This window comes from Centruroides sculpturatus, unplaced genomic scaffold, assembly GCF_000671375.1.
Source record: "Centruroides sculpturatus isolate CEXI.00-Female unplaced genomic scaffold, Cexi_2.0 scaffold633, whole genome shotgun sequence".
Lineage (NCBI taxonomy): Eukaryota > Metazoa > Arthropoda > Arachnida > Scorpiones > Buthidae > Centruroides > Centruroides sculpturatus.
In genome coordinates, this window is record NW_019384853.1 from 111,400 (window position 1) to 135,042 (window position 23,643).

The window sequence follows — 23,643 nt, forward strand, 5'->3', positions numbered from 1 at the left end:
TATAATTTATATTTTTTATTAATGAATTTACTCTTAATACTTTAATTTTCAGTACTCCCAAAATTTTTATATTTTAGAAAATTATTATTTAATATCTCTGTAAAACTGGGATTGTATAAACACACAATGAAAAAAACCAATACCAGCACTGTGAAAAGAAAAAATTTACTAACGTTTTCGTCTATATAAAAATAGACATCATCAGGTAAAAACAATATAGAACAAATGGCTAACAAAAATTGAAACTGTTTTTTTCAGATGTTTCAACTGATTATGTAATTAGAATACATTGCATTTAAAATTTATATGTTATGTTCAGGATATAATTTTAAAATATGCATATTATTTAAATGATAATAAATAAATAATCAATTAATTTCTCATTAATTATTACGTAATCAGTTGGAACATCTGTAAAAACATTCAATTTTTGTTAGCTGTTTGTTCTAAATTGTTTTTACCTGATGATGTCTATTTTTATACAGACAAAAATGTTAGTAAATTTTTTCTTTTCACAGTGCTGGTGTTTGTTTTTTGCATTGTGTTATTATTTAAAGTTGTTATTTTCTCAGATCAATTATACATTTATTAAATTTTGTTTATTTTCAATTAAACATTGTACTATTGAATTTTTTTTAATGAACATTAGACTCAAAATATTTAAGTTATTTGTTTTGTGTGTTTAAATTATGGCTAAAAACATAATAAAGCCAAATTGTATAAATTTTTCTTCTCATATAAATTTTTATATAAAGTTTTCATATAAATGACATAAATATATCAACATCAATGTTAAGCTCTTACATTATTCAGATTTTCAATAATACCATTTTGAGAATGTTCATTAAACATACAATATTTGTGAAATGAACATGTGTGCAGAATGAAAAGTAACTACCAAAAAGGATATAAAATATTTTTTCAGTTTTATAATAGAAAAATAAACACATATTTATAAAGAATCTTCCAAAAAGAATTCTATGATTTTAAATGACTGTAATTATGTTTATTATTATCTGAGAATATTGTAATGTACATTAAAATCGTGGCAAACTGTTTAAGTTTCACATTTGCCCATTACAGTTTCTTAATGTGTGCACTTCGTGTCACACGGCACACGGCACACATCCAATTGATACTCAAATTCTTCCTACACTCACTACAGCATATCTGTTATCATGTCTCCCATAGCAGACACAATTCAGCTGTAGGTTACTCATGTTGCACAATGATGAGTGATTTTGACTTTGCAAACTGCAGAACACAAAATGTTTTCTCTATTGTGTAGTCACTGTTTTTGTTTACAGTTCTTCCTAGATACAACAGAGAAAAAGATGTTTTATGCAGATGGTAGATGAAACGTGGACAATTACTCTATCAATTGTTGTACATTGCATACTTCTCAGATAATAATTAACATAATTACAATAATTTAAAATGGTAGAATTTATTTTAGAAGATTCTGTATGTTTTATGTATGATCTTATGAAAAGTTTAGTCTTAGATAGACAGTTTATTGCATTACATGTGAACATTATAAGAAAGTATAGTAGAATCTGTTTATTTATTGAATGTTTTATGGGCATTCCTATTGCTATCTGCAAAAATTTTATTTTCAAAATTTTTGTATAGCTGAAAACTCACAAATATACTGCTTATTTAAAGCAACTGAAAAATGTTTATTACAAAAACATTTTCAGCTTTCTTAAAGTCATCTTTAGCTATTGCAATTAGAGCTGTTGCATACTCTAAAATGTAATACTTGTTTCAAAGAAAATTGTCATGTACAGTACTTGTTTATTTTTAGAATTCTATCAGTTTCATTATAAGTTAATAAAGTTAATATATACATTACCATTATATATATATAGAACACATGACATGAAAGTTTATTTTGTTTAGAATATTAAAGCAAAAATTTTAAATGTAAAAACTTACATGTACTGTATATGTGAAGGTTACAAAAATATGTTTTATATAAAATGTATGTTTTTGTCATTTTCACTGGGCAAAACATTATGATCTGTACTAATGATATTATGTAAGAGTTATGTTTCAGTTACTGTTTTATTTTTTTAGTGCAAATGTGTTCTAAGCCCTGAACAAGTTTTCATAGATTATAAAATTGATTCTTCAAAAAATTCTTTGAAGATGATGATAAATATTAAATCAAAAAATTGTGCAGAATGGAAAATAATTTCTCGACTAACATATTACATATTTGTATATTAAATGTTAACTAATGGTGAACATTAAATGATTTCTCACATTGAAAAATAATAATAGATTTCTTGTCAAATAGTTAAAACATTAATCATTACTTCATCATGTTGTAGTAAATATTTTTATCAGATTTGACAACACAGTTGATGTTATATCAGTATGCAGGATTTTAAATTGACTGATATAATGGTATAAATTTCATCTTTGTTATTATTATTTACTACTATTATAAATAAATTTTATAATTGCTGACACCATATATAAATATATAGAATTATACAGAAAAATTATGTTAAATTTGTTCTACAAATTTAATAAAAATATATTAATTATATACAGATTTTAGAAGCAATTGATGAACCAAACTTTCAAAGATTGGAACAACCAGATTGTTGTCCTAAGGAATATTATTCACTAATGAGAAAATGCTGGCAACATGATCCAAGCAAAAGACCAAAGTTTTCCGAAATTGCACCAATTCTACCAGAGGTAAGAAACTGTTTTATTTTATAACTCAATGTATTTTATTAATTTTAGTTACTGCTTTAAAAATATAAAGTCATTAGTATCAATAGAATTGCAAAAAAACACATTTGTTATTAAATTATTGTTATTCTTGATCATTCTAATATTGTATCTCAGATTATTTGGTTAGAAAGTGATAAAAATATATATAGTGGATCACAACTCTCTCAGCATACAATCAAATAACTTTACAATTCACTCTCTAAAATAAAATAAAGTTTACAGAATGCTGACTGTTCACTCTATGAACAGTCAGCATTCTGTATTCTATGTTCACATTAAATTAATCAAATCAGACAATATATATATAAAGAGAGTTCATTTATTTCAGTGAACATATCAATTTTCATGATCTCAAAGCAAATTGCCAAGACTTTATATTATTGGATTTCCATTATGATTTTTTTAATGATATGATATAGTATGATGTATGATCTCTATAATAGATTAATATTTATTATGGAGATTCTACATCATAGTTTTTTATTAATGATTTATGATGTACTTGTTCAAGTTTCAACTGTAAATTTTTACTATTGTAAGTTTTGTATTGAACTTTTACTTCTGTTGCTAAATTAGTACAATTCGGCAACATTTAAATTCAATATTAATTAAATGCTTGTGAAGATAAATGTTATCAACAATTAGTCTATTATTTTCAAATAAGTAAAGCAAAGAACACTAAAAAGAAAATATGAAATGAAAAAAGAAAATGATAGATTTATGGAGATAAAAGTTAATGCATGTTAACATTTATAAAGACTGTGGTGTAGTAAACACTAGTATTGTGTTTTATTCCAAAGACACATGCCAAGTTTTCCATCAAAAGACAAAAAGGGATACCAGTGCAAAAGACAAAAAGGGGGTGGAAGGTGAAAAAGGGAGCAGAAACAGCTAGAAATTTTTACAGTTGTATTGTATCAAAATCTACCTAAAAGGGAAGATTCTGGAAGATTTTAACCTTTTAATTTGTAATATATACTAGTTTATTTACAGAAGATTAGAGCAGATTTTACATGTTTTTAAATTATACAAAGTGTAACCAAAAGGTACGTCTATATACCGTTTATGTACTCATTGTTTTATGTAAATTCTCTACTGTAATAAGTTAAAAAATATATATAGTATTTTAGTTGACTGAAGAGGGGCAAAGCCCGAAACAAGTACAAAACAATGTACCGTATCGACTCAACTAATAAAGAAATTTGATGGAAAACTTGCCATGTGTCTTTGGAATAAAACACAATACTAGTGTTTACTATACTACAATTATAAAACAGGACACAGTTTCAAAAAACAAATAAAAAAATTTATAAAGATATTTATTTTTAAATGTTCATATACACCTATCCCTCTTTTTGTGCAGTGGATACATTCCAAAGAACACTGCACAAAAAGAGTAGAAAATATTGTGTAAAAAAGTACATTACATGTAGAAAAGGCTTGATAGGATCCACAACTTTAAAGACTGCCACATACTAGGCAATGTCATTGCTTTTGATGTGATGGCTGAGGCAATTTTTATGGTTACATGATGGTTTTGCTTTGATGATCAGGCAAATTCTCTGCTTGTGATATCACTCGTGACATAGTTCTACAGAACCAATAAGCAGTATGTCTACCACTCTCTGAACTATTGCTTGGTAGTTTGTTTTCTAAAATGGCAACAACTTGCATCAGCAAATGGAAACAGCTGAAGCTAACTAATGTTAGCTTTGGCTGCTTTCATTTATTGTTTATTTGTCAGAAATGTAATAAATAAATGAAAAAGAAATTGGGGATCTGATGTATTTATAAATTACAATAAAATCAATGAATTAATTTATATTCTTACTTCTATGAAAAAATCAAACAGCTGTTTCGTAATCCCAGCATAATGAAGACATGGCTGAAACATGAAGCATAAACATGCACCTTCTTTGTGGCCTACAGTGCAGGCTCCTTTCTTGCAAAATTTGAAATGCGCATGAGCATTGTCAGTTGCCACCTGAAAAATCAAGCTCCTAGGATCTGAGACGCATGGAATGGACTGTCTACTTTCCATTAAAGGATATGATGTAAAGTAACATTGAGTCGATGATAGGCAATTGATAGCCATCAAGCGGGTAATGATCGAATGAATTTGCTTACACCAGTTTGCTTCGATATTGCCTGGTTTGTGGCAGCCTTAATGGAATGAAAAAATAAGCATTTTTATTCTAACATCATTTATCATTAAGATTATTTGTACATGAATACAGTAAACATAATAAACAGAAGGTAGCATGGAAAACAAAATCAACATATAGTAAGTATTCTCTGATGTACTGTACAGTACATATAGTACTAGACTATGCTTAAAAGAAGATAAATGAACTCTTGATTTCAACAAAAAGAGTAACTTTTTTTAAACAGTAACACAATTTTAACAAAAAGTCAAATTTAAAAATTTTCAAATAAACTATTTTTCCCATGTATAAAAAATTATGTAAAACAAGGATTAGTTTTCTTTTGTTAATTGTGTTATTTTTAAATCATGTAAAAGTAGCCCACATAAAAAGAGTATTATGAAGTTATAAGTAAAATTTTTAACACTTAAAATAATTTATTTATATATGCATTATTTTGTAATCTAGACTAATTAATCATAAACTCTTACTGCAATTATTAATGTCATATTGAAAAATAACTTAAAAGGAATTTTGTATCTTCATAGAGTAATTCAGTTATATTTATCACATGATTAATTTATTTCTCTGCAAATGGTAGATTAATTATTTAATTTTTAAAATAATAAACTAATTAGTAATTCACTTTTATTAAACATTTTCATAATAACAATTTACTATTATTCATAACTGTTAAGAGTTTGGAATTTTAGATTCAGTTTAGATTATTTAATTTTTTAATGAATTCTTTTTATTTTTGAAACCTTTTTTTTCTGTATTTAGACTAATATATAAAATAATTAATAGAAATGTCAATGTTTTTTTAATAATTATTTTACTTTAAGTAGAGCAATGTTGTAGTAGGTTTGTTTATTTACAGTACAAACCAGAGCAAGTTCAAGCAATTAAAGATAGCTGTGATGTATTAAATGGTTCAAAAGCAAAGAAAGATTCTCTTCAATATAAAGTTGGAGAAATAATTACAGTATTAGATAAAAAGTAAGATATTTGTATTATTATTAAAGAAAAGTTATTGATAGAGCTTTGGTATATTAGCATCTTATATATTACCAGTATATTATCTTCTTGAATAGAGCATTAGTATATTAACTTATAAAGATATGATACTTAAAATAATATTAATTTTGAATTGTTTATTATTATTATTATTATTTATTAAAGATTAATATATTTATTTGATAAATTTAATTAATAAGCACTAGTTAGCTATAAGTAACTAGATTTTTATTTTTTGAATTATAGTAAAATTTGCATAATCATTTTGGGATCTGTATATATATTGATAACATTGAATGGCATAATTAAATACGATTACAATTAATGGAAATACTTATTTTATTAACTCTAACAGTGAAAGAACTAATTAACACAATTAAAAAATGTATAACTTAAAGATTTATTTATATTATTATTAACTTACATATTTTGGGTCATGTTACTTCTAATAACATCAAACAACTGAATACATATTTTAATTCTTTAATAAACACTAATCTTATTTTTTATTATTACAAGAAACATAAAACTAGAGCTTGTTAACAATGTAATATTGGATGTAGAAGTCCTTTTTAAATGTTTTCTTCAAACCACTACCAATATTTTCTAGCAGACTCCTTTACACTTATACATGCACTTTTTTTGGACTTTCTATTATAATTCCAGAGTAGTATTACTATTTAAAAATTAGTTTAATGATTACCAGTTTTTTTCTCTAGGTTAAATTTCTGTTATGCAGGATGTTTTATTTTGCCTTCTGCATGTCATAATTCTGTAATTTTACTCCCTACACTTTCATCAGATTCTTTGTATGTTGTCTCGAGTAACTCTTTAACTCTGCAAAATTTACTTCTATTGCTTACATTAGATAAACCAATTAATTTTTATTAATTGTATTTGTAGATAATTATAAGGAAGAATAATTTAACTTTTAGCATACTTAAGTTAAGCATACTTTTAGCACAACAACTGTTTTTGTTTTTTTACAAAAGAAATATTTCATACACTACTTTTTTGTTGAAGGAACACCAATAGTGAAAAATATTGCATCTTATATTTTCCAGTTTCAGTGTCAGGTAATATCACTTGTACAGACTATTGGTATCTTACTCACAAATAAATGTTGAAATGGATATAAACCCACCATAATCAAAATAAACTATTCTGGTGTGATATCATAAAGTTTTCTCTGCAGTCACAAAGTAGCCTCAGTTTAAGTATTAAAAATAAATATGGATGATGAATTTACTTAAAATTGGCATGTAGAATAAACAAAGGGCTTAACAGTTGAGGCAGAGAAGAGCTTCAAAATAAAGATTGGCTCCACCACATGATAATGATGTTCCTGTTGTATGAGAAGAAAAATTGTAAAAACCTTTGTATTTCTTTATATGTGAATTTTAAATGAATTTATAGTGTCATCCAGGTTTATTTTTAGTAGTTTAAAACATTTAGTTTTGTACATAGAATTTGTTTTTTACTAAATAAGAAATATTCTTTTTTGGACAATAAAGGCTCGTCTTTACTTATAATAAGAAATTTAAATCTTGAATTTGAAAAAAGTATTTATTTTTCTTATATAAAAATATAAGAAAAATAAATATTTTTTTTTTTTATCAAAACAGTTTTTTGATCAAAATATGTCTTTTGATCAAAACAGTAATATATTTTATTATTTTAAGTTTTCTTGAAGAAATAAATTATTTCTCATATAAAGGTTAAAAGTTATTTTGAATAGTTTATTTATAACATAAACAACATCAAAACAAATGTTATAAGAATTTTCTTATCTTAAGATAATAATAATAATGAACAAAATTATAAATATTATAAAGCAAAACTTTAAATTGATGATTATTGATATAAAATATTTTAATTATAATTTTTTTTTTTATTTAGACCAATTTCAGAAAATTCTAGTTCTAATTTCTGGAAAGGAGTGACCAACAATGGTAAAACAGGTCTCTTTAATCCTGCTAATACAGTAACGTATCTTGGACGGAATTTACCAACAAATCATGCCACATTTTCAAGAGCAGAAAGCAAATCTGGATTATATTCAAGTCGAAGAAGGTAAATAAGTGTAAAATTATGTGGGAATAAATTTGGATATTATCTGAAAGAAGAGATCACAATTCTATTATATCATATATTTTTTTTTTTGTATATTTAGTTGCTTACAAATTTGATTTGTAGGTAATCTATACATTAACTTAATATATTATTTTAATATTTATAACATTATTATAATATTAATATTTATTTAACATTTATACTTATAACATTTATCTATTATAACATTTATCTACATTTATGTTATAATACTTAATAATTTAGCTAAACATTATTTAAGTATATAATAGATGTGGAGTCTTTTTTAAGTAATGCATTATAAATATTTTTTCCTTAGGCATCTTTAAATTATTTTAAGTTTACTTTTTCACCAAATCATAAAAATTTGTGTGTAAAATAGTTAATTATATTACAATTTAACATTTTTTTGTTACTGTAAACTCTTGCTAAGTTGAATTGTGAATTAAATTGAACTAAAATAAAATAAAATAAAAAAAAAGTTGAACTGTGTTAATATAAAGCTATCTACAGATTCTTGCACAGTATACAGGGTTTTCCATATAATACATTCTCATTAAGTTTGTTAAGTTTCCATGTATCCTCTACCATTTGATAGGTCCATAATCTTCATGTTTTCTTATATTTAGTATGAATACAGATTAAGATAAACATTATGGTTCCATGACAAACACATTATGCCATTACATCCTGCATTGACATCCATTTACTGATATGGTATGTTACTGGCATTCTGACTGGGACAAAAGGGCATTTGACAATGCACTCAAAAGTGCCATAAACTGTACCGTATACAATTTTGTAATAATCATTCTGTGAGATTTTTGAGGAATGGCTTGATAACAGGAATTTATGACCACAGAAAAATTTGAGAAAATTAAGTATTAAACTCTAACTTGAAATTGGGATCTTTTACCCCTTAAAGAGGTTTTACTGTATATAATTTATTATTTCATTTTTCTGTAAAATAATAAAACATTATACAATAAAAGGCTTTTACCTTTCCTGAAGTGATACCTAATATTTTAAATTTAAATTCTGAATATAAAAATAAATAAAACTATTACATTTTTTGAATATAATATTTGAATAGTAAATTGCACTATAGACCTATTGTCTGGTGTTGGTAATGTGTATATTGCACAAATGTTTTCGAGCTCCTCCTGAGTCCTGCTTCAGGTGAATCATGTTGTTTTTTTGATAGAACACAATCACAGAAAAATAAAAATTTGAACGTCTGTTAAAAAAACAATTAAAGATGTATAAGTAATATTAAATATTTAATATACCTTTTACATTGAGATAATTACATCCTGATACAAACATGTGACATCTGATGGCCAATCAGGCATTTGTTTTATATTTTAAATTATTATATTGCGTCATACATTCTATTCTGATATATGTTTTTGAATAAGTTCTTTTACTTGATGATGATTGCTAAAAGCAACTTTTCAGTTGTGTTTCATGAGCTGGATTTTTGGTTGTGTAAGTGTTTTGAATATTATCCAATATTTAGTGCATTTATTATTTAATCAGTTTTGTTTGCTGGAATGAATCTAATTTATTTTATAGATTAATTTTTTCATTAATCAATTACATATCAGAATATAGTGTGGCAGTTAAGCAAAAAAAATATTTATGATATAAATTCAATAACCAATAAAACAAAGATTTAATTATGAACATTTTATGATTCAAATATATATTGTTTATAGAACTTTGGATTTATAAAGAAAATATTCAAGCTAAAGAAATGAAAACAAAACTTTTGAACAAAAATAAAGTAGTATTCTTAAAAAGATATTTTTTCTAATATTTACAGTTTGGTTTAAATAATGAAATCAATAACAGTAGTTTCCAAATGATCAGCCAAATTTTTATTGGGCTAAATTATGGTTACTTAATAATCAGAAACAGAGATAAGAGTTTAAGCTTCCTGTCTCTATACTATACTACTATGATTACTCAATAATCAGAAACTGAGCAATTTGGCTAGAGGTAGGAGGCTAACCATCTCCTTGTACTAAAATTGCTTTGTTTCTGATTATTGAGTAACTATAATTTAATCCACTTAAAATTTAGCAGATTGTTTGGAAGTTCTAACAAAATTACTTTTTTTTACATTTATAAAACTATTTTGAAGTAAAAGGTATAAAATTGAGTTTATATTGAATAAAACTTTAAATTAATTAAATTAATTTGAATTATATCATTTATTATTTAAATTAATTTCTGCGTGGCTTACACATATAATCTACATTAAATGTTTTTTGTTTTTGAAGATTATGTAGGGATATGATTTCAAGACCTCAAGGTGATTTCAAGCATACTGGCCATGTAGGTTTAGATGGGGCATTTTTTGGAGATATATCATTTTTGGGTGAAAAGTATCATCAACTCCCTAAACAAGTTGTTACACCATGTAAGACTTTTTTATTTCTTAAATGAATTTAAAATTTATAATTTATTGTATGAAAATATATGCAAGTTTTTTAATACTTAGATATGATAAAGACATGTTTAACACTTTCACTGCCAGTATAAAAACAAATTTCCTACCAATATGCTGACAAATTTGCTTTTATTTAATTATAATATGTATGTTAAATAGTGTCAAAGGAAATTTTGCTATCACATTTTCCCCAAAAAATAGACTATACTAGTTGGACATACCAAAAAAAAATGAATATACAAAATACTAAAACAAAACTAATAAATGAAATATATTTTCTTAAGCGTACAATAAATGATTAAGGTAAACTTTCCTGATATTCTCGAGATTTTATAAAATATTTGACTTTCTTGAGATTTCAAATTTTTATACCATACTTTGTAAGTAGCTGAGTATGGTTATATCTAAATTAATAAGTTCTGGAAATGGGAATCAGATGAAGGTCTAGGTAGTGTAACTGGTAATGCGACTGCACAGTAAGTAGTTTGAGTCCACTTCACAGTGCACAGGTTTGAGTCCACTTCAGGCTGATTTTTTTTTCCAGAACCACCTAAATTAATTATTAAAATATTAGTTTAATTATAATTATTAAATTTAGCAAGAGATGGTGCCTAATGCCTGTCACTAGTGCCAAGTTACTTGGCATTTAATAGCAGTGGTTATATAGTCCAACATAATTTGGCAATCATTTGGCTTTAATATATAACGATCAGGTTTGGATGTTTATATTTATAATATTGATTTTTAATTAACTTTTACAGCTTAAAATAATTTAAAATATTGTTAGTTTAAATACTTGTTTTATTAAGAATATGCTTTTGAATGTAAATTTGTAGATAAACCCCAAGATGATAAAGAGAAAAGCAACCTCAGTCTAAATAAGATTCCATCAATAGAAAAATTTCCATTATTTAATAGATCTGCTTCAATGAAAATTGTCAGTTGTGAGTATAATAATAATTTTATGTGTTTATTTATTAAAATAAAATTTTAATTTGATATACATTAAATACTTATCTGTTAGGATTAATTAATTAATTTCTGTATTTTATGGCATATAAGATGCAACTTTTGACCAAAAAAATAGGCTAATAAAATTCAACTTGCATCTTAGATGAAGTTTCAATTCCCCATAGGCTAATAAATTCTCCAAATGGCCTTCAATAGGCTACAGGTAACCTCTGACTAGTTCAAAACGCTTGAATGAAAATGTTATTGTCTAATGAAATATTTTATTACTAAGTTTAATTATTTAAAAACAGCATTATTGTAAATATTAAAGTTAGATAATATGAAACAATTATTCATTGATTGACTGTCATATGTATCCAACATTAAAGTGTGTATTCTAACTTTTTTTTTAAACTAGAATACAGTAAAAATTTTGGGGCTTAGTTCTAAAGGCACAGGATTAAATACACTTTCCCTCCAAATATTTATTCTCTGCTGAAATGGAGGTGTGTGTTATATGCTGTAAAAATATGGTATATAAGTTTGATGAGGAAATTAATGGGTGTGTTTACTTTTTGCTAGCTTCCAAGCTCGCTGAGCTGATACCTAGCACAGCTTGACATCATACTAGCTTGCTTGTAAAAGTATACACAATAATGGATGCCGCCATCTTTGAACAAACTCCAAGCTCATTGTAAATTCTCCGAGCACACCAAGCGTGCTAGGAATGCTAGCAGTGACATCACGGGTGTGAAAAGTAAACACTGTGCTCATTGGTAGCTAATAAAAAGTATACAGGCTGAGCACGCTAGGGGCGAGATCGGAGCTAAAAGTAAACGCACCCATTATTATTAAATGCCTGTTCAAATGGAAATATGATATGAAAAATTCTTATTTTTCTACTTTCCATTTTTGTTATATATTAAAATTTGTGCATAGTAGAAAATGTATGAATCATTTGAAATGAAAGAAATGCTAAACATTCTTGTATACTTGTATACTCTAACTATACACACACACACACACACACACACATATATATATATATATAGTTAGAGTTTAGCCATTAGCAGCAATTAGAATAATGTTATAAAATTTAAATTTTAGGAAAATTGTTTGTTTTTTTATATTTCACTACTTTTTGATTTTATTTTAAAAATAATTTGATTTCTTTGCCAATTTTATGTAAATGTGTATTTTTAATACACATTTATTTCAAAATTAAGTGTGCAAGCATTTAGGATAATAAGTTTATTGCATTTTTATAGAAACTAAGTAACATGTATCAGTTTTTCTTACTATTATCTTAAAAATTAATTGCAATTTATTTTTGTAATTTATGTAATTTGATTTATTTAGAAAATTTCAGCTGACATATTTAGTTTTTCATGTTTTAAAAAATTATATGTTATAGAAACATACAGCAATTTTATCAAAAATACTATTAAGTTTAAAAAATTAAATATGTATTATATACAAATTATGTATGTGTATATAAACAATATAAAGTTTGTAAAGAGTATTCATTTAAATATATAAAAATTAATGATATTTACACTTATTATAAGTATATATTAAGAAAAAATTATAAGTTGTTTAAATATATTAGTAGTTGATAGTACAAAATAATGTATTTAATAGACAAAAATATCAAGTCTGGAATAATTTTTGTACACATATTCTCTGACCTTACAAACATTTGTAAGGTCAGAGAATTCAATTTTCAAACTGATTGCTGAGATTTACCAACAACTGTCATTCCACTTGTAGTGCTGTGGCAGTATGACATGGGATTGGATCAGACAGTAATCTCTAATATAGTTTAAAAGTATCAAAGTAAATTATAATCAAAATTTTTCAATTTAACTATTGACTTTGTAAATTATATGCATTATCAAAAAGTATTCTGAGGCTTATTTTTCAATGATTTTTCAAAATCAGATTTTTTGGCAAAAGTTTCTTTTGTGTGTTTAAAAGAAATCCAGAAATTTGAGTTTTTTTTTTAAATCATTTTTACAGGTTGCAATTAGAATTGTATTATTATAATTATCTAATATTTATTACATTTAAAATAATTTTTTTGAAGATAAAAGTTTGCTTAAATAAATTAGTTAACAGATTTGTTAATGAAAAATTTCATTTTATGATAGATAAATTAGATAGATTTTTTTAAAATATGCTATCAGATTTTTAAAATGTAATATAATATAAAACTTTTTGAAATATTTAAGTATTTTTAATAAAAACTTATTTATTTGTTGTGACTTATTATTATCTAATTAAAATATTGTCAAAAACTTATCAAAATCGTAAAATGAATTATTAATTTAATTAAATTTACATAATTAATGATTTTAAAATTTTAGCAAATACATGGTCAGCTCCCAGTCATGATTCTGATATTTACAAAGATAAAACTGGNTTTTTTTTGTATATTTAGTTGCTTACAAATTTGAACTAGAGCTTGTTAACAATGTAATATTGGATGTAGAAGTCCTTTTTAAATGTTTTCTTCAAACCACTACCAATATTTTCTAGCAGACTCCTTTACACTTATACATGCACTTTTTTTGGACTTTCTATTATAATTCCAGAGTAGTATTACTATTTAAAAATTAGTTTAATGATTACCAGTTTTTTTCTCTAGGTTAAATTTCTGTTATGCAGGATGTTTTATTTTGCCTTCTGCATGTCATAATTCTGTAATTTTACTCCCTACACTTTCATCAGATTCTTTGTATGTTGTCTCGAGTAACTCTTTAACTCTGCAAAATTTACTTCTATTGCTTACATTAGATAAACCAATTAATTTTTATTAATTGTATTTGTAGATAATTATAAGGAAGAATAATTTAACTTTTAGCATACTTAAGTTAAGCATACTTTTAGCACAACAACTGTTTTTGTTTTTTTACAAAAGAAATATTTCATACACTACTTTTTTGTTGAAGGAACACCAATAGTGAAAAATATTGCATCTTATATTTTCCAGTTTCAGTGTCAGGTAATATCACTTGTACAGACTATTGGTATCTTACTCACAAATAAATGTTGAAATGGATATAAACCCACCATAATCAAAATAAACTATTCTGGTGTGATATCATAAAGTTTTCTCTGCAGTCACAAAGTAGCCTCAGTTTAAGTATTAAAAATAAATATGGATGATGAATTTACTTAAAATTGGCATGTAGAATAAACAAAGGGCTTAACAGTTGAGGCAGAGAAGAGCTTCAAAATAAAGATTGGCTCCACCACATGATAATGATGTTCCTGTTGTATGAGAAGAAAAATTGTAAAAACCTTTGTATTTCTTTATATGTGAATTTTAAATGAATTTATAGTGTCATCCAGGTTTATTTTTAGTAGTTTAAAACATTTAGTTTTGTACATAGAATTTGTTTTTTACTAAATAAGAAATATTCTTTTTTGGACAATAAAGGCTCGTCTTTACTTATAATAAGAAATTTAAATCTTGAATTTGAAAAAAGTATTTATTTTTCTTATATAAAAATATAAGAAAAATAAATATTTTTTTTTTTTATCAAAACAGTTTTTTGATCAAAATATGTCTTTTGATCAAAACAGTAATATATTTTATTATTTTAAGTTTTCTTGAAGAAATAAATTATTTCTCATATAAAGGTTAAAAGTTATTTTGAATAGTTTATTTATAACATAAACAACATCAAAACAAATGTTATAAGAATTTTCTTATCTTAAGATAATAATAATAATGAACAAAATTATAAATATTATAAAGCAAAACTTTAAATTGATGATTATTGATATAAAATATTTTAATTATAATTTTTTTTTTTATTTAGACCAATTTCAGAAAATTCTAGTTCTAATTTCTGGAAAGGAGTGACCAACAATGGTAAAACAGGTCTCTTTAATCCTGCTAATACAGTAACGTATCTTGGACGGAATTTACCAACAAATCATGCCACATTTTCAAGAGCAGAAAGCAAATCTGGATTATATTCAAGTCGAAGAAGGTAAATAAGTGTAAAATTATGTGGGAATAAATTTGGATATTATCTGAAAGAAGAGATCACAATTCTATTATATCATATATTTTTTTTTTTGTATATTTAGTTGCTTACAAATTTGATTTGTAGGTAATCTATACATTAACTTAATATATTATTTTAATATTTATAACATTATTATAATATTAATATTTATTTAACATTTATACTTATAACATTTATCTATTATAACATTTATCTACATTTATGTTATAATACTTAATAATTTAGCTAAACATTATTTAAGTATATAATAGATGTGGAGTCTTTTTTAAGTAATGCATTATAAATATTTTTTCCTTAGGCATCTTTAAATTATTTTAAGTTTACTTTTTCACCAAATCATAAAAATTTGTGTGTAAAATAGTTAATTATATTACAATTTAACATTTTTTTGTTACTGTAAACTCTTGCTAAGTTGAATTGTGAATTAAATTGAACTAAAATAAAATAAAATAAAAAAAAAGTTGAACTGTGTTAATATAAAGCTATCTACAGATTCTTGCACAGTATACAGGGTTTTCCATATAATACATTCTCATTAAGTTTGTTAAGTTTCCATGTATCCTCTACCATTTGATAGGTCCATAATCTTCATGTTTTCTTATATTTAGTATGAATACAGATTAAGATAAACATTATGGTTCCATGACAAACACATTATGCCATTACATCCTGCATTGACATCCATTTACTGATATGGTATGTTACTGGCATTCTGACTGGGACAAAAGGGCATTTGACAATGCACTCAAAAGTGCCATAAACTGTACCGTATACAATTTTGTAATAATCATTCTGTGAGATTTTTGAGGAATGGCTTGATAACAGGAATTTATGACCACAGAAAAATTTGAGAAAATTAAGTATTAAACTCTAACTTGAAATTGGGATCTTTTACCCCTTAAAGAGGTTTTACTGTATATAATTTATTATTTCATTTTTCTGTAAAATAATAAAACATTATACAATAAAAGGCTTTTACCTTTCCTGAAGTGATACCTAATATTTTAAATTTAAATTCTGAATATAAAAATAAATAAAACTATTACATTTTTTGAATATAATATTTGAATAGTAAATTGCACTATAGACCTATTGTCTGGTGTTGGTAATGTGTATATTGCACAAATGTTTTCGAGCTCCTCCTGAGTCCTGCTTCAGGTGAATCATGTTGTTTTTTTGATAGAACACAATCACAGAAAAATAAAAATTTGAACGTCTGTTAAAAAAACAATTAAAGATGTATAAGTAATATTAAATATTTAATATACCTTTTACATTGAGATAATTACATCCTGATACAAACATGTGACATCTGATGGCCAATCAGGCATTTGTTTTATATTTTAAATTATTATATTGCGTCATACATTCTATTCTGATATATGTTTTTGAATAAGTTCTTTTACTTGATGATGATTGCTAAAAGCAACTTTTCAGTTGTGTTTCATGAGCTGGATTTTTGGTTGTGTAAGTGTTTTGAATATTATCCAATATTTAGTGCATTTATTATTTAATCAGTTTTGTTTGCTGGAATGAATCTAATTTATTTTATAGATTAATTTTTTCATTAATCAATTACATATCAGAATATAGTGTGGCAGTTAAGCAAAAAAAATATTTATGATATAAATTCAATAACCAATAAAACAAAGATTTAATTATGAACATTTTATGATTCAAATATATATTGTTTATAGAACTTTGGATTTATAAAGAAAATATTCAAGCTAAAGAAATGAAAACAAAACTTTTGAACAAAAATAAAGTAGTATTCTTAAAAAGATATTTTTTCTAATATTTACAGTTTGGTTTAAATAATGAAATCAATAACAGTAGTTTCCAAATGATCAGCCAAATTTTTATTGGGCTAAATTATGGTTACTTAATAATCAGAAACAGAGATAAGAGTTTAAGCTTCCTGTCTCTATACTATACTACTATGATTACTCAATAATCAGAAACTGAGCAATTTGGCTAGAGGTAGGAGGCTAACCATCTCCTTGTACTAAAATTGCTTTGTTTCTGATTATTGAGTAACTATAATTTAATCCACTTAAAATTTAGCAGATTGTTTGGAAGTTCTAACAAAATTACTTTTTTTTACATTTATAAAACTATTTTGAAGTAAAAGGTATAAAATTGAGTTTATATTGAATAAAACTTTAAATTAATTAAATTAATTTGAATTATATCATTTATTATTTAAATTAATTTCTGCGTGGCTTACACATATAATCTACATTAAATGTTTTTTGTTTTTGAAGATTATGTAGGGATATGATTTCAAGACCTCAAGGTGATTTCAAGCATACTGGCCATGTAGGTTTAGATGGGGCATTTTTTGGAGATATATCATTTTTGGGTGAAAAGTATCATCAACTCCCTAAACAAGTTGTTACACCATGTAAGACTTTTTTATTTCTTAAATGAATTTAAAATTTATAATTTATTGTATGAAAATATATGCAAGTTTTTTAATACTTAGATATGATAAAGACATGTTTAACACTTTCACTGCCAGTATAAAAACAAATTTCCTACCAATATGCTGACAAATTTGCTTTTATTTAATTATAATATGTATGTTAAATAGTGTCAAAGGAAATTTTGCTATCACATTTTCCCCAAAAAATAGACTATACTAGTTGGACATACCAAAAAAAAATGAATATACAAAATACTAAAACAAAACTAATAAATGAAATATATTTTCTTAAGCGTACAATAAATGATTAAGGTAAACTTTCCTGATATTCTCGAGATTTTATAAAATATTTGACTTTCTTGAGATTTCAAATTTTTATACCATACTTTGTAAGTAGCTGAGTATGGTTATATCTAAATTAATAAGTTCTGGAAATGGGAATCAGATGAAGGTCTAGGTAGTGTAACTGGTAATGCGACTGCACAGTAAGTAGTTTGAGTCCACTTCACAGTGCACAGGTTTGAGTCCACTTCAGGCTGATTTTTTTTTCCAGAACCACCTAAATTAATTATTAAAATATTAGTTTAATTATAATTATTAAATTTAGCAAGAGATGGTGCCTAATGCCTGTCACTAGTGCCAAGTTACTTGGCATTTAATAGCAGTGGTTATATAGTCCAACATAATTTGGCAATCATTTGGCTTTAATATATAACGATCAGGTTTGGATGTTTATATTTATAATATTGATTTTTAATTAACTTTTACAGCTTAAAATAATTTAAAATATTGTTAGTTTAAATACTTGTTTTATTAAGAATATGCTTTTGAATGTAAATTTGTAGATAAACCCCAAGATGATAAAGAGAAAAGCAACCTCAGTCTAAATAAGATTCCATCAATAGAAAAATTTCCATTATTTAATAGATCTGCTTCAATGAAAATTGTCAGTTGTGAGTATAATAATAATTTTATGTGTTTATTTATTAAAATAAAATTTTAATTTGATATACATTAAATACTTATCTGTTAGGATTAATTAATTAATTTCTGTATTTTATGGCATATAAGATGCAACTTTTGACCAAAAAAATAGGCTAATAAAATTCAACTTGCATCTTAGATGAAGTTTCAATTCCCCATAGGCTAATAAATTCTCCAAATGGCCTTCAATAGGCTACAGGTAACCTCTGACTAGTTCAAAACGCTTGAATGAAAATGTTATTGTCTAATGAAATATTTTATTACTAAGTTTAATTATTTAAAAACAGCATTATTGTAAATATTAAAGTTAGATAATATGAAACAATTATTCATTGATTGACTGTCATATGTATCCAACATTAAAGTGTGTATTCTAACTTTTTTTTTAAACTAGAATACAGTAAAAATTTTGGGGCTTAGTTCTAAAGGCACAGGATTAAATACACTTTCCCTCCAAATATTTATTCTCTGCTGAAATGGAGGTGTGTGTTATATGCTGTAAAAATATGGTATATAAGTTTGATGAGGAAATTAATGGGTGTGTTTACTTTTTGCTAGCTTCCAAGCTCGCTGAGCTGATACCTAGCACAGCTTGACATCATACTAGCTTGCTTGTAAAAGTATACACAATAATGGATGCCGCCATCTTTGAACAAACTCCAAGCTCATTGTAAATTCTCCGAGCACACCAAGCGTGCTAGGAATGCTAGCAGTGACATCACGGGTGTGAAAAGTAAACACTGTGCTCATTGGTAGCTAATAAAAAGTATACAGGCTGAGCACGCTAGGGGCGAGATCGGAGCTAAAAGTAAACGCACCCATTATTATTAAATGCCTGTTCAAATGGAAATATGATATGAAAAATTCTTATTTTTCTACTTTCCATTTTTGTTATATATTAAAATTTGTGCATAGTAGAAAATGTATGAATCATTTGAAATGAAAGAAATGCTAAACATTCTTGTATACTTGTATACTCTAACTATACACACACACACACACACACACACATATATATATATATATAGTTAGAGTTTAGCCATTAGCAGCAATTAGAATAATGTTATAAAATTTAAATTTTAGGAAAATTGTTTGTTTTTTTATATTTCACTACTTTTTGATTTTATTTTAAAAATAATTTGATTTCTTTGCCAATTTTATGTAAATGTGTATTTTTAATACACATTTATTTCAAAATTAAGTGTGCAAGCATTTAGGATAATAAGTTTATTGCATTTTTATAGAAACTAAGTAACATGTATCAGTTTTTCTTACTATTATCTTAAAAATTAATTGCAATTTATTTTTGTAATTTATGTAATTTGATTTATTTAGAAAATTTCAGCTGACATATTTAGTTTTTCATGTTTTAAAAAATTATATGTTATAGAAACATACAGCAATTTTATCAAAAATACTATTAAGTTTAAAAAATTAAATATGTATTATATACAAATTATGTATGTGTATATAAACAATATAAAGTTTGTAAAGAGTATTCATTTAAATATATAAAAATTAATGATATTTACACTTATTATAAGTATATATTAAGAAAAAATTATAAGTTGTTTAAATATATTAGTAGTTGATAGTACAAAATAATGTATTTAATAGACAAAAATATCAAGTCTGGAATAATTTTTGTACACATATTCTCTGACCTTACAAACATTTGTAAGGTCAGAGAATTCAATTTTCAAACTGATTGCTGAGATTTACCAACAACTGTCATTCCACTTGTAGTGCTGTGGCAGTATGACATGGGATTGGATCAGACAGTAATCTCTAATATAGTTTAAAAGTATCAAAGTAAATTATAATCAAAATTTTTCAATTTAACTATTGACTTTGTAAATTATATGCATTATCAAAAAGTATTCTGAGGCTTATTTTTCAATGATTTTTCAAAATCAGATTTTTTGGCAAAAGTTTCTTTTGTGTGTTTAAAAGAAATCCAGAAATTTGAGTTTTTTTTTTAAATCATTTTTACAGGTTGCAATTAGAATTGTATTATTATAATTATCTAATATTTATTACATTTAAAATAATTTTTTTGAAGATAAAAGTTTGCTTAAATAAATTAGTTAACAGATTTGTTAATGAAAAATTTCATTTTATGATAGATAAATTAGATAGATTTTTTTAAAATATGCTATCAGATTTTTAAAATGTAATATAATATAAAACTTTTTGAAATATTTAAGTATTTTTAATAAAAACTTATTTATTTGTTGTGACTTATTATTATCTAATTAAAATATTGTCAAAAACTTATCAAAATCGTAAAATGAATTATTAATTTAATTAAATTTACATAATTAATGATTTTAAAATTTTAGCAAATACATGGTCAGCTCCCAGTCATGATTCTGATATTTACAAAGATAAAACTGGAATGGAATTGAACTCTGAAGTTGATCAGAAAACTGAAAATGAAGATAATGAATTCAATTTGGAATTTACGGTAAATTATTTGGAATAAATTTTGACTTTTATTTGATCAGTTTAAAATTAATAATAATTTTCTTTCCCTTCATAGACCATCTTAGTGCTCACAGAGCACTAAGTGGACCTTTTTTAATTGCTCTCCACTTCTTAGGCTGTCTAAAACAAAGTGACATATTATACTAATGTATAATATTAATGTAAAACTATTATTGCTTATCATATTATATAAATATAATTGATAGAACTATAATTTTAAAGTTTGCCTCTAACACTCTAATACAAGGTATGACAATTAAATTTCAGTATAGTCATTATAAGAATATAAAAATACAGAAATAATATTGAAACATCCAGATAGGTTGATCAAATTTATCTTCCATAAACTTAATTTTATCAAATACTTATCCTTTCAAATAATTGTTTATAATAATAAAGCAAAATTAATAAAGAAAATTTTGTTGCAAGTTGGATAAAAGTAATAATGAATATACTAATTGATTAATCAAATATAAATGAATGTTTTGTAACTTGCATGTTTTTGGATGAGTTATAAAGTTTTGAGAGTTGGCTCTTCAAATGTGATAATTTATTTTATATTATCATTCTGCAATCTTATATTTTAAGTCAATTTTTCTTCTTTTGTTGATTTATCTTTCATAGATTATTTTTTTGTTCTCAAAATCAAAGTGATGATGATAAGTTGATTAGAAGACATGCATATATTAAATGCAATATGATAAAGAAATCGATAGCAGTGAATCTAAGTAATTTCTAAACATGTTTATAACAGTTTTACAAGCAGGCATAAACTTCTTAAGGAGATTGACTACCTTAAAAAATATTGAAAGTTTGTCATCATTCTGACATTTTCTTTTAATTCAGATTGTGCTGGAATTTAATTTGTCAAAACTTGTATAAAGAATAAAATATTTTAAAATTAAATATACAATGAAAAATAAAATAAATGTTTCTTTACAGTCTTTTGATCTTGGTCCATCTCTTATGGAAGAAGTTTTTAAGGCATTAGGAAAGTCTTCTGTTACTGAAAAAACCTTAGTCAAAGATGATGATGATGATGATTTAAATGTAACAGACAAATTGAATGAATTATTAGAAAATGATGTAATAAAAGAAATTCCAGATGAGCAAGAATTAGAAGAACCTAGTTTAATATTATCAAATGAAGAAATAACTCCAAAAGAGGAAATAGCAGAAAATATTAATATAAATTCTGATGAAATTGAAAATGACAAATCAACAAATTCTTTACCAGAAGAATATCAACAAATAGATCAGCAATCACTTTGTGAAACAGAATCAGAAAATTTAGAAAATAGTGAAGATAAGAAAGAAAATTCATTTGAAGAAATTCAAGAAACATCTGTTCCTTTAGATCCACAAACTAATTTTAAAGTTGAAAGTAATAATAGTTCTGACTTACCAAGTGAGAGGACTAATGGTTCAGTTTCTATTTCATTACCTATTGCAACTTCGTCTACTTATAATGAAGGGAAAATTTCAACAGACAGTCAAAAAGAGAAACCACCTGTTTTATCTGATTCAGTTGATGAAATAGAATCTAATGATACTAATCCGTTACGAATGCTCAGAAGTGGGATGCCAGTCAGACCAAAAGTTCGTGGAAATAAACATAGTCTACAAGGAAACAATCGAATCCCAAATCATCATAACAGTTGTACAAATTCTCATTCTGTACCTGTTTATCAGGTAGGTGGACGAACGACTTTAGGCGAACCACCACCACCACCATCACTATCACAATCTCAAGCAAAAGAAAAACATCCTATAAAGGATAAAGTGTTTTTTCATTCGCAGGAATCTGTTCCCTCAGGTGAAATGTCTCCTGATAGTAATAAAACATCATTTCTCTCATTTAATCCTCTTCCTCTTCCTCCAAGGGATCGTTCAAAACCCTTTCCTCTACTAAAACACCACCAACGTAAACACCCCTTAATTTTACCAGGACAAACAAATCTTTCTATACCATCATCTCCTTTAGTGAAACAAACTTCTTGTCCAGATGTTATGTCATGTAGTGCTGGAGGTTATGGAGAAATACTTCAGAATCGTGCTGCTAGTGATGATGGCATGGCAATCAAATTATCTGATTTTAACACATCAAATTTGTCAAAATCAGATCAGTCTTGTCCCAGATTTACTACATTTGGCCATGGTACTAGTAATAAAAGCAGATTAAAAGTACCACCTCCAAAACCTTCCAGAGTGTATAAGTAAGTGTTTTACCTCCAATAATTTCACTTCATTCTTAATTTATTACTATTTTATTCTAGTAAAATTTTATATTAAAATTTT

The 23,643-nt window shown here is 25.2% G+C and overlaps 1 protein-coding gene across 1 annotated transcript in view; it reads left to right on the forward strand.

Moving 5' to 3' along the window:
• LOC111630509 (tyrosine-protein kinase PR2-like) overlaps positions 1-23,643 on the forward strand; it is a 64,497-nt gene that overhangs the window by 17,478 nt on the left and 23,376 nt on the right. Inside the window, exons 6-17 of the mRNA XM_023374621.1 lie at positions 2,553-2,712; positions 5,776-5,894; positions 7,812-7,985; positions 10,289-10,428; positions 11,295-11,402; positions 13,776-13,839; positions 14,057-14,111; positions 15,232-15,410; positions 17,714-17,853; positions 18,720-18,827; positions 21,201-21,325; positions 22,288-23,561. Of these exons, the coding sequence (XP_023230389.1) occupies positions 2,553-2,712; positions 5,776-5,894; positions 7,812-7,985; positions 10,289-10,428; positions 11,295-11,402; positions 13,776-13,839; positions 14,057-14,111; positions 15,232-15,410; positions 17,714-17,853; positions 18,720-18,827; positions 21,201-21,325; positions 22,288-23,561 (2,646 nt within the window). The remainder of the gene's footprint in view (positions 1-2,552; positions 2,713-5,775; positions 5,895-7,811; positions 7,986-10,288; positions 10,429-11,294; positions 11,403-13,775; positions 13,840-14,056; positions 14,112-15,231; positions 15,411-17,713; positions 17,854-18,719; positions 18,828-21,200; positions 21,326-22,287; positions 23,562-23,643) is intronic.